Consider the following 12,500-nt stretch of genomic DNA (forward strand, 5'->3'; position numbering starts at 1 on the left):
CATCCTCGCATCCGCGTAAATTTGGGTGATAACTTGAAAGTTTTACATAAGAAGCGCCAGCACAGAACTTTAGTATTTTTAAAGCCAAGCTAAAAACTCACCTTTTCCGTCATGCATTGTTATCATAGTTGTTTTTATTATTGTGAGTTTACTTTTAATTGTAATTTTAGCTTTTTAGCCTTTTTATTTCGTTTTTAATCTTGTCTTGCGCATTTGATTTATGGAATTTGTGCATTATAAATGTCCTATTATTATTATAATTATAATAATAATAATAATAATAATAATAATAATAATAATAATAATAATTATTATTATTATTATTATTTATTATTATTAAGTGAACGCTAAATAATTATGATTGTGTATCTAGCCTTTTCGGGGGTATAGGTACGAAGTGGCAGGGTACTCAACAGTTAAGGGGGAACCCAACGTCGACATATTTGTGTCAAGGCATTTCCCCAGACTACCACAGTTTACTGTGGTGCTGTGGCGCTCTGACCAAGGGCTAATTAAGTGCTCGAAACCTCAGCCAGGCAATCTTTTCATGGTGGTAATTCGACGTCCATGAACTTGGTTCATAAAAGCCAAAATTTCATGCTTTTACCAGTAGGCTGATTATCCCGCAAATCCATTCACAAGCCTTAGGTCATTAATAATGTTACCCTTGATACTCGTGCGTTAAAAAGAACCAGTAAACGTGGTAGAGAAAGCACTCGATTTACCTCCTACCCCCCTCCCCCCTGAATTTACCAGGAGATACTGGAGACGGACGAAAAGCATCTGTAGAGTCGGAAGAATTAACTTGAAGTTTTTGTAATTCATAGGTTTTGAAAAAATGGAGAGGGGCTTATCTCAAAGGTACGATGACCGTGTATCCCCTGTGAAGCGTCATATGGATCACATGGTAGCCCTCGGTGCAGAACCAGGACTTGTTAACCCACATCTGAATACCATGACCTCTGATGTCATTAAGGTGAGAGAACAACTCAGAGGTGAGCATGGCTGGTTTTTTGAGGAGTGCATTTGATTTCTACAAGCCTGTCCTGGATATAATTCCGGACTTCAGTGGTGTCCTTGTACATTGGGATTTTAATTAATGTGCTCTTCAAGTTCCCTGACCCACATTTCGTTGCTACGAAACAGAATGTTCCGCCAAAGTCGTGCCCTGGCACTAACTAAATACATTTAGTGCATCTACTAAGTACATTTAGTAGTCATCCTTACAAATTATGTGGGACGATAGAGAACCTGCACGCTCTTCGCGAAGGGTGGGATACGGTTCCCGTTGTTGTGGTCCGTCCTATTTTATCCAACAAAAAAAAAAAACAAAAAAAACAAATTGCGGCAGGCTTGGCAATGATGTCTCAAAAAGGTTTGTGTTGTATGAGGCCACCTTGGCTCAAACAGCCATAAGTCAAAGAAACTTTGTCAAGTGATGCACATCGTTATCATCGTCATCATCATCATCATCATAATCGTCGTTGTCGTCGTTGACAATGGCATCAGCATCGTCTTCATGTAATGTAAATGTAAAATGTAAATGTCCCTTAGTTGACCGCTCCCTACAAGGGCTTTTCAGGATCAACCGGCTCGACGGGATAGGACCGAATGCATGTAAACGCGCCGCACGCGTACTGCTGCCGCCATACGATCCACGTGTGATCCCGGAGCACCGCAGAACCAGCCAGATGTAATTGGACTGGGAGTAGATATTTGAGGAGGTAGGAAAACCGGTGTACCCGGAGAAAAACCGTCGGAGCCAGATAGAGCTCGACCGAAACTCAATCCGCATGCGACGTCAAGGTTGACTAATTGGTGGTAATCAAATAAATCACAGATTGAATTAACAAGAAAAAACTAATTGATAGGCGATAAATGACGAAGTTCATGGTTTCCTGTACACTCCACATGCGAGGTCACGATTGACGGAACCTGGGTCTCAGAGGTGGGAGGCCTGGTTGATGACCACAAAGCCATCCTGACTCCTCGTCGTTTTCATTGCAATCTGCGATTAGGACCAGATTCCTTGTGTACAGAACTGTGTCCCAGACGGATTTGTTTTGCGTGAGCTGAGTACTTAAGCATATGAAAAGGAGGTAAGTGACAAGGTTGTACCTTCATGTTATGCACGATCCGCACTGCATGTCACCTAGCATCTTGGTGACAATTCGTGTACTCGGTGGCTCGAAATTGGCGGTCGTCCAAGACGACCAGTTTTTGGTAAAATGAAAAGCCTAGCCAAAAGTAGAAAATGAATTAATGATAATCATAAGCAGCGCCCGACTTACTTTTCGGTTTTTTATTGTCAATGTCTGATAGTGGTGTGAAGCTTGAATATCTGTAGCTTTTACAAAGTATTGTCACTAGATTTTTTATAATCTCGAGCACTGTACCGGACTATATTATTATGTACAATTAAACTCAGTTTTGCTTGTCAACCGGACAAATTTCCGTGGAGCAGGTTACAGCTATTAACAAAGGGTCACAAGGTTCTGGCCATCTCTGAAATCTCAAGAACTCTTCGTAGTATCCTTGCAATTCCTAGTAATATGCGGTCTTCTGCACGTGCCCTGATCTTACCCTTATACCAATATTCTGAAGCGACTTATTCAGCCCCTTAGTGATTGCTCCCAAAGCTCCTACAACAACCGTTATCACCTCCATTTTCGCATAGTGCACATCGTTATTATCTCACGCTTGAGATCTTGATATTTAAAAATATTTCACTTTCCTTTGAGTTAACTCTGCAGTCACCTGGTACGGCAACATCGATTATTTTACAGACTCTATCGGTTAAAAAATGAAAAATTTACAGGTATGGCGTCCCCAGTCATACAAACGTCTGTAAATTTGTCAAATTTCATCTTACATTTTCTCATCTGATATAACACCTAATACGCTTAAACTTTGCAGGGTTACTCAAGTAAAGGTCCTTTTTCTATTTCTGGTATCAGTTTTTCATTCAGTTCACTTATATGGTCGCACTGTATGTTGAAATCCCACAACACTTTGATCTTATCCGTCTCCAACACGCTCTGGAGCCGGTGCTTGTACCATTTGTTTGCTCTGTCCAACCCATTCACACCACACAATTCCCAATGAATTATTCTGGCGACATTATCAGGTCTCTTCTTATCTTCTTTTTGCTCAAGTTTGCGGCACTCGCTAATGACATTGGTAGCACTTTCACCTCTCTCGTGACACATTCAACACAGTGGAGATTCTACACTCTTGTCCTCATGAAACTTCACATAATTCGTTCTCAAATCTTGTTCTTGTGTCGTACAGATGAGGGCTTCAGTGCTGGATCTAAGGTCAGCCTTTTTTTTTTAGCCAATTCCATGTTCCGTTGATGTCAACACCCTCTTCTTCCAGCTGCCTCAGAAACTGTCCACGCATTTTCTTTTCTCTCCATGATTTCACTTCTTCTTCTACTGCTTCCTTTTTAAATTGCTCTGGTTTTACAGAAGCTTCTAAATCTACCACTCCAGGTGCTTTCACTGTCTCTAACAACGGCCCCCCTCCCCCCCCCCCACCCCCCCATCACTGTTCCTAACGTACCATCCAACACTGGTTTCCTCACTCCGGATACATTTTTCGCAACTTAGTAAACGTCCCGTCCACCTTTTTTTTCTTGGCATAAAAAGCCTTTTAATCTTACTCTTAGGGTGAAGTGCACCATACATAGTCATCACCTTCCGAGTCTTTTTGTCGAACTCCTTCAAATCCCTTTTGTCCACTTTAGAACTCCTGCTCCGTACCACAGCACAGCAACCGCCCATGTATTGACTGCCATGATCTTGTTTCCTCCATGAAATTTTGAACTCAGAATCAGCTTGAAGCATCTCTTATATTCCTTCTTGAGCTGTGGTTTCATTTCTCCGTCCTTATTAGTCCAGAGTGCATGAGGGGAATCATGTGATTATTTATCATTATTTCATGGTTGGCACATTTTCTTTTGTCATTCAACAACCTTTTTTTAACTTACACACCTAATAAATATTCAACAGACTGAAATTCCTCGGAGGGTTTGATAAAGAGGCAGGGAAGAGCGGGGCTGACGAATTAAATTGAAAGGGACTTATACAGATAAATCCGGCCCTCGAATGAGAGATTTTATTGATACAAATCAAAAAAAGGAATTAATGCAAATGAATTTTCATTGATAGGTTTCACTTACCGTTAATTTCAATCGAACCTTACTCTTCCCGATGAAGTCAAATTCGTTCTCTACACAAATTTTGATTTACATTTCCAACAAATATCTCTACAAAAAGTGAAATTCTGTTTATTTCAATAACAAAGTGTTTTGAACTTTTAGAGTACACTAATTAAAAGCAGCACGTCCAAAATCGGACAATTCAGCTTCATTACATCCCTCAGGAAGTTTTGAACTACCTTCTTCCTCATCTAACTGGAATTCACATTTTATTGATAACTTTTCAGGAGCAAGAGACGACTCGGCGGGTAATGATCCAGCTTCACAACTGTCGAACTTCGTCATAATTATTTTATCTCTACTTATGCAATACTCACACTTAGATTTACTCTTTAAGCAGTCCTACTCGCTACCCGCCTAGATTAGCCTTAGCTATTTGCAGGATAGCGTTGTTTTGTATTAATTTGACATTAGGGAGCTTAAGCAGGCGCGTTTTTGAGACGCGGACGGCAGCCGGAAGTGAGCTGTTTTCCCTTTTAACTTGTCTTCACACAACCACATTTCATTGTCAAGTTTCTTTTCTCCATTACAGATGATTAGTATAAAAATCTGGGAGACACAACTGTCCTGGAACGCAAATTGGTCTCTTCCGTTTGCCGTCCGCGTCTCAAAAACGCGCCTGCTTAAGCAAACAAAAATATTGAACAAATATTTCCTGTACAGCTGAACAGAACGGCGTCGAAGCGAACTGTTGTTTGCGTAACTCCCAATTCACAATTTTGCATATAAAAATAGCTCCTCGTCTCTGTCTATGACAGGAACGCATAAAAAACTGCTGGTGGGTAGAAAAAATGGTTAACAAGGATCAAAGTAACTTAAGAAACGGAAACAAAGTTAAGTCCATCGAAGACGCCGTATATGATTCAAAATCTATCGTTTCTCAAAAACATGTGAAAATCACACAATTATGTCAATTCCATTGTCATTGTTTCGATCGCACTAAGGGGTGAGCCTCCAAATTAGCCAGTACTTGTTCCCCTGAACAAAAGATCTTAATTGTTTAATCCTAGTAGTATGGGCGATACAACAGCGGCAGAAAACTCACTTTAATTTTACAATATTAAGACAAATTGGTGTATTTTACATTTTATAAAGCTCTATCAGGATTAAAATCATCAATAACCATGAAATAAGTCAGATAAATACCTCGAACGTCGGTATTAATCAATATACATCCCTCTGGCCTAGGGCCCTCAGGATGTATACTATGTATTAATACCTCCTTTTTCGGTATTTATCTCTTACAGAATAGTCATGAAAACTGAAATATCGAGTAAGCCTGTCGTAATTTAGCAGGAGCAACACACGCGTATTACATAATACGCGTATTACATAATACGCAATCACGCAAAAATTAATTGCGCCATGCAGGGCAGATTCTTTTTCATGGCTGTGTTATTAGAAAAAAACGTCAAACCTGTGGCCTCTTTTCGTTTTTTGGCTTGCGTTAAACGTTTCTTAGGCGGAATTTGAAATTAGAATGACTACCGATGACCTCTAAGTTGTTTCTAGTTTTTTGGATGCAAGAATGACCGAACGCAGATAATAAAATGAGTCACTCAACGGCGCAAAGCAAATAAATGGAGGCGGTACAGATCAAAGGGAAACATGGGGAAACCCATGATTGGTTGAAAGTGCGGTGTTAAAGTTTAAAGCCAATCAGAGCAACCTTTGGAACTTAATGAAAAACGCAAACATCACTCGAGCACATTAATTTTGAAGGTGTACCCTTCTCAGTTAACTCGTCGAGTTAACGCAAGCAGTGAGAAACTAACCATGTGTGCTCATTTCGCCTTCCATCTACTCCGCTTTATTTTGACTTCAACGATGCTTAAAGCCACCCAGGGACTTGGTGAGTTATCATTTTTCATTTGATCCACATTTTACTTTTTTAGGCCAAATTTTAGACGGTTGGTTTCCTTTTTTGCTCCTACATCACAAAAAGAAAGTAGTAATGTGCAGTAAACCATAGGGTAGACTGAACAGTAATCACGGGCTTAGCGTGAGAGTTTGAAGGTGTACGCACACGAGGGGGATCTGGGGCCATGATCCGCCAGAAACGTTTGAAATTTAGGGTCTCGAAAATACCATTTGCGACTATTTCCGAAGGACATTTCAATAAATAAATGCGAAGGAAAATGGAGTTGTTAGTTGTTTTGTTTTACCCACCTGTTAAGTTTTCAGCAAGCTACATCAGAAACAGGGGGTTTACTAGTAAAGGGAAAGAAGTCGCAAACTCTGTCAAAGTAACTGGGCACTGGGAACTGGTGGTGAGACTGACTTTGTGTAGGGGCCTCGGAGGGCTTTTACTTATAACAGAAAGTCTTAAAAAACACCCTACCAATTGCAATTTCTGACGCGCGTGCGTATTTGCGTAAAGAACGCTACACCCCTGGAAATGCGTCGATCTTCATTTCTTGATTTCAATGTCTAGACAACCATTACGAAAGAAAAGTATTATGTTTTTGCGTTGACATTTAGAGGCTGTATTACTTAAATCAATTTTTAAAATTCATACAAAAAATGTGTGAATCTGAGGTGGGCTTAATTAAAGAGAATACTAGAGTTCTTATCATAAGCCCCATAAAATTATATGCATCTGTAAAGTTAAAAACATTAACCTCCGTTCCTACGGTGCAAGACCACTGAAATAAATTATTCAAGTCTTTCTGACCACCATTGATATCATTAAACCTACCGACGATTAATTATTTAGCACAACGGAAGTTTTCGTCTGTCTTGACAAAGCCAACTTTTGAGCTGAATGCACGAGGGAGTGTTCGTATGTTAAACCTAGCAATGATGCGAATGGATGTCATGCCGGGTTCACAGAGCTCTATTTTGCTGTTTTCTAATACAATGGTTCATTGGGTAGTTACTCGAATTCAGCAGCAATTTTCCATCTCAAAATGAACTGTTCAAAAACGTCATTGGCGTGAGAAGTAAGAGTTTCAGCTAGAAAACGTTTGATTTCTTTCGATTTCGTGAGTGTCGCGCTCAGTGAGTGAGCTGGCGCGTTCTGGGTTTTGCCGACACGTTCAATTTTTGAGACCAACAGCTGATGGGTGTTTTACCAAATTTTTCGCAATCCCCGTCATTATATTTTGCAGAAATTTGGATTCAAATAGTTCCGACGACCAATGAATCAAAAAAATTTAGGAATACTAGAAAACATCTATCAGCGAATTATGAAAAACCCGTCCGTTGAAATTCTGAGATAACTGCCGTTAAACTTACTTTATTACATAAACACCAATGAAATACCAAGTGAGCTTCCATGCTAAAACATGATGTCTTCACACGTGAAAAGATCACTGTTGCTATGGTTACACGTAAAAACGCGCCTTGCAATGCCTTTCGTGAAATGATTTAGTATTTCAATGGTATATTTCTCAACACTCGAAGAGAAATTTCGTATCTCCGCGTAGCCATGTAATGTCCTCTATTTATTTCTATTTTTTTAATTACACAAACTAATGAGTGAGTTTTGTATAAGGGAGGAATAAGCAGCCTTTGGGCCTTAATCTAGATGCGTTACCATAGTAACAGCCTGCAGAGCACAAACATAAACCTTCGTGGTATGTACTTATCAGTGATTAAGTTTGAGCTTCCAGGCAAAAATTGCTTAAATATGGCAGAAATAGAAGTATGAATGCCATTTTCGATAACGAAATAGACAAAGACTAGTGTAAAAAGTAGACATTTCTTCGCTACACATTGGCCTCGGAAGATTGTCCAATACACCCGTGCGGGAGGTCGTTAGTTCACCTCCTGCCGGACTAACACTTGGGGTCTTTAAATAACAGAGAAGAAAGTTTTGGCTTTTTAATTACGTCCGCAAATTATTAGACTTTCAAGTCTCCTCGGATAAGTACTATAAACCGTAGGCCCCTTCTAACTACTCTTGTTCATAAAATTATAAACGCTGAGGAGGGTTGGCAGTCCTCTAATACACCCGACCTGAGTCGATTCGTTGTGAAGGCTGGTTCATCTGTCTTAACGAAAGCAAAATATTGGATCTTCCTTTCCGGTTAGACGCTGAATTGCGACTCCATGTTGAATGTTTGAACATGCCCTTGGAGGTTTATAAAGGTATAAACAATTCCTACATGTCTTCCTTGGATATGTAGTCAGAGAGGTTGCCCAAATATAACCTCTTCAGTGTTTGAATAGACAATCTCAAACCGACCAGTAACTAAAGCTGGAAGATGGTATAAATTAAAAAAAACACGAGCGACACGATTTCAAACTTAAGGACGGTGCCTACTATTGTTATTGCGCATACGTTCTGCGCATTCCCAGATACTCGGATTTCCTAGTGCTTATTAATGCAGGGATATTTTTGCGCGGGTTAAATTTATGCGGAGAAAGCAGAACTTAGCAAGTGCTCTTGGTATCCAAAAAGAAAATTGGGGGTAACCATGCATTTTTCAGAGATAATTAAGCTTTAATTTGGAAAGGAACGCCATGCATTGCTTTGTATTTAGTAGGCACCGTCCTTAAGAGGCCTTTATCTATGGGATGTAGTCTGTGCAAATTGTCGCAGCATCACTGGACCATGGAAAACAAGTAGACTTTGTACTACTCGACTTTTCAAAGGCTTTTGATTCAACACCTCATCAGCGTCCTCTCTGTAAGTTAGATTAACCTATGATTCATCCATAGTCAGGTAGTCCTGGGACACGGTCCAAAATTCACGATAATAGTGAATTCAAAGTAAATTAACATTTCAGGATAATCGCAAATTCATGTGCGAGAACGTGTTGGATCTGCAGTGTGTTAACAAGTGGTCCCAAGGGCTCCGCTGTTCGAGCCCAAGTTAGGCGACGAGCGACTAGGCCCTTTTTGCCCCGTTAGTCAGTCGAGCGTGACGAGAAGACTGGCATGTCAAAAAATGAATGAAGAGGGTAGTTTCACGTTGCCATGTTACCACCAATAGCGTAGCTCCTACTCTAGTTTGAAAACTACACGTAACCCACAATTCCTCGATTCGCTCTGACGAAGGGCTAACGCTCGAAACGTCAGCTTTTAGAATCTCTTTACGGTGGCCAATTTACATTATCAACTCCGTTGATAAAACCAAATTTTTGTATGCCAAGAAATGGCCGCGCGAAATCTGGATTCGAGGAAGTGGCTCCCTGTCTTCGCTGGTTTTAACATTATATGTTATATTAATATTTCTGGCAAAGCAGAATAAATAAACCAATGAATAAATAAATGTTGCGGCGCTCTTCTTTTGGACTTGCCAAATCAGGCGAGTATATCCTTGAGCTTAATTTAATGTTATTCGTGTCGCTTCAGAATTTTCTACATTGTATCACCCACATATGACACAAGATGTCTTTTTAAAAGATGACTGGCATTATTTGCATTCGCCAAAAGTTGGATCTTACACGGTTTTGGATGTGTTTGATTGCATCTTTGAGTGTCTCCGCCATTCTTCCTGCTTGTCGTTTAACCTTGCTGCATCCAAACAAGCTGATGGCCACCTTTGGTGTGAGTTGTTATCCTCCAGTCGGTACAGCAACTCGGTGGAATACAAGGCAAACGCAAGTTCACACCATTATTTTATTAAGGTGAGAGCTATGTTTTAATCAAACCTGTTTAAATTTAGGCAATGGCTATTCCTACGGGACCGGCACGCCGACCTATATTTGCTATTCATACAGGAGTCTTCTTAGAATGATTATTGCAGGTTCTAACCCTAACCTTGAACGACATAATCACGCAGTTATTGAAAGCTAACCGTTTTTAAATGGTAAAGCCGATGACATACGGCTCAATATCTTGCAAGATTTCTTGCTCAACAAATGGTGAACAATGTTGCAAAAACGTGTTGAACGGAATAGAGCTGGTCTCTATTTTCGTTCAACAAAGTTCAACGTGTTGAATGGCATATTTCAACTTTCTACATGACATGACACACTATTGAACATTTGTTGAACAACAGCTGCGATATTTATTGATCAACAAATGTTGAATCATGTATCACTGGCTTTAGACTGAAATACCGTTTTTCAGCGATACTTGAAATGGCACCCTGCGAGCAGAGCCTCCCTTTGTCTTTTTCTTTACTGAGGAAGAGAAAAGTAGGCTCTTCCCGAATCGCGTGAACTCTTTGTAGCCGCCGCAGCCCGAACTTCTGGACTAGTCAATCTTGTTTTCTCTCGTCAAACCGGTTTTTCCAGTGCGAGCGTCCGTTTAGTGACAAAACCGATGGTTATAATTGAGCCCGCTGGCATGAAAAAGCAAGATGGCGGCGTGAAGAGACCAAAACGGAGCTTTGTAAAGGATACGAACTCGCGATCGCATCATTTTTCGTTGTCTTACAACCTCTTTGCAAGCATATGACGTAGTCCATTCGGTCAGAATTCAGTGTAAAAGTTAACCTCGTTGGGCTAACGCGTCGTAAGGGGATTCTCTTAAATTTATAAACATATATATATTTTTTCATTTCAGACCCAATGTTTGTCTTCACCTTGCCGAAACGGGGGTACATGTGTGCCCAACTACAGTCATCACACCTTTACCTGCAAATGCAATGACGGGTTCACTGGTGACCTCTGCGAAAAAGGTACTTAACGTTGATTCAAGTGCACCCAACATCAATTTTTTTTTCTACGTCGACAATATACGTATATTTACTTCTTTCCAGAAATTCACGTAATCAAATGCACGTCCAGTTTTGATAGAGCGATTTTCAATCGAGTGTCGAAAGTAATTAGGGAATTGCTTTGGTTTTGCATTACTGCACTCAGTGATTGGTTCAAAGTTCTTGCGCCATTTTTTCAGCCAATCAGAAGTGAAACCAAAAGTAATCGTGGCTCGCTCTTGAACATTTTCCCGCGCTTTGTGTCGGCTACGTATAATTAATTCGAGTTTTGATTGATTTACTGAATTGTCTCCGTCCTGTTTGATTGGCCAAAGTAATTACTGTCGTTTTGGTTTTACGACACTCGATTGAAAGTCGCTCTATCTAACATGAAATGTCCCGTTTACTCTGAACATTTTTGGTTCTACCTATTTGAAGCATTATTTAAGGGCTGGGATTTTCGTTGCATTTAGGACAGGTTAAATTCAACGAGCTGTTGATCTTTCCTTGATTGAGTAGATTTAAGGGTGATGTTAATTGTCTTTATTATATCTCTGTGATAGTACGCGCGCTGTGATTGGCTAAATTAGCGGGCTGTACTGCGGCCCGCCCGTTTAATTTAAAATTTTGATAAAACATTATCTAGCAAGTTTTTCATGTCGTTTCTGTTACATAGGGGTTACGTTTTATGCAAACGTTGGCCGTGTAGCAATTATTTATATTTCAACAGAATTAACTATGAGAGGGTCACATGGTTTACGTGGGTAGAAAATAGCACTTCATATCACCCTCTCATAGTTATTCCGTTGAAATATAAGTGCTACACGGCCAACGTTTGCATAAAACGTAACCCCTTGTACTTGTACGTATTCATTGCCGTGAATTTAACATCTTCAATTCCCTCGACCTGCTCTCGTCTGACCTTGTAGCTCAGTCGGTAGAGCAGTGGTGATCTAACCCGAAGGTCGTGGGTTCAATTCCCACCCTGGCCAGAGTTTGATTGGGCCCATTTGCATTAGTAGGGCTAACGCTCACGTGGTTTACATTGGTAGAAAATAGCACTTCACACCACCCTCTCACAGTTAATGTGTGATGTTGTTTGGTAACCAAACATTTCCCGTTTGGCCAAGCCAAGCGGGAGGTCGTGAGTTCAAGTCCGGCCGGACCAACACTCAGGGTCTTTAAATAACTGAGGAGAAAGTGCTGCCTTTGTAACGCCATCTGCAAATGGTTAGACTTTCAAGTCTTCTCGGATAAGGACTATAAGCCGGAGGTCCCGTCTCACAACCCTTGGGTGTATATAAAAATCTGTGGGACGTTAAAGAACCCACACACTATTCGAGAAGAGTAGGGCATGGAGCTCCCGGTGTTGTGGTCTGATCTATGGATATAGGGGTTAGGTGTCAATTGGGATGAAAGTTCTGTTCCTCTCCCCTGCCACTCCATGAATTGTGGCGAATAAATTAAACTAAACTAAACTAAACTAAGTGTTTCGTGAGGACATTTCCTTCGATTGGGCCGAAAAACACACAGCCGGGACGCTCGACCAAGCTGCCTATTTCTTTGACGGCGTCATCAGCTACTTTGCAGCACTAAAATTATTGCAAAACGAGAGCATAAAGCGGTTTCTTATGACATCGAAGAAATGTCTGAGACTTGTCTTGTGTCTTTCCTCTGAGATTCCTA

The 12,500-nt window shown here is 40.5% G+C and overlaps 1 protein-coding gene across 3 annotated transcripts in view; it reads left to right on the forward strand.

Moving 5' to 3' along the window:
• The window catches only part of LOC137980123 (sterol carrier protein 2-like), a 44,482-nt gene that overhangs the window by 11,771 nt on the left and 20,211 nt on the right, over positions 1-12,500 (forward strand). The window contains exons 2-4 of one of the 3 annotated variants that reach the window (XM_068827486.1): positions 828-976; positions 9,524-9,798; positions 10,682-10,796. In XM_068827486.1, the coding sequence (XP_068683587.1) occupies positions 9,550-9,798; positions 10,682-10,796 (364 nt within the window). In that variant the 5' untranslated portion in view covers positions 828-976; positions 9,524-9,549. Of the gene's footprint in view, positions 1-827; positions 977-3,620; positions 6,075-9,523; positions 9,799-10,681; positions 10,797-12,500 lie in introns of those variants that run through there. The other 2 variants (XM_068827485.1, XM_068827484.1) reach the window with 2 other exon arrangements.

The sequence above is a fragment of the Montipora foliosa genome, chromosome 12 (assembly GCF_036669935.1).
Source record: "Montipora foliosa isolate CH-2021 chromosome 12, ASM3666993v2, whole genome shotgun sequence".
Lineage (NCBI taxonomy): Eukaryota > Metazoa > Cnidaria > Anthozoa > Scleractinia > Acroporidae > Montipora > Montipora foliosa.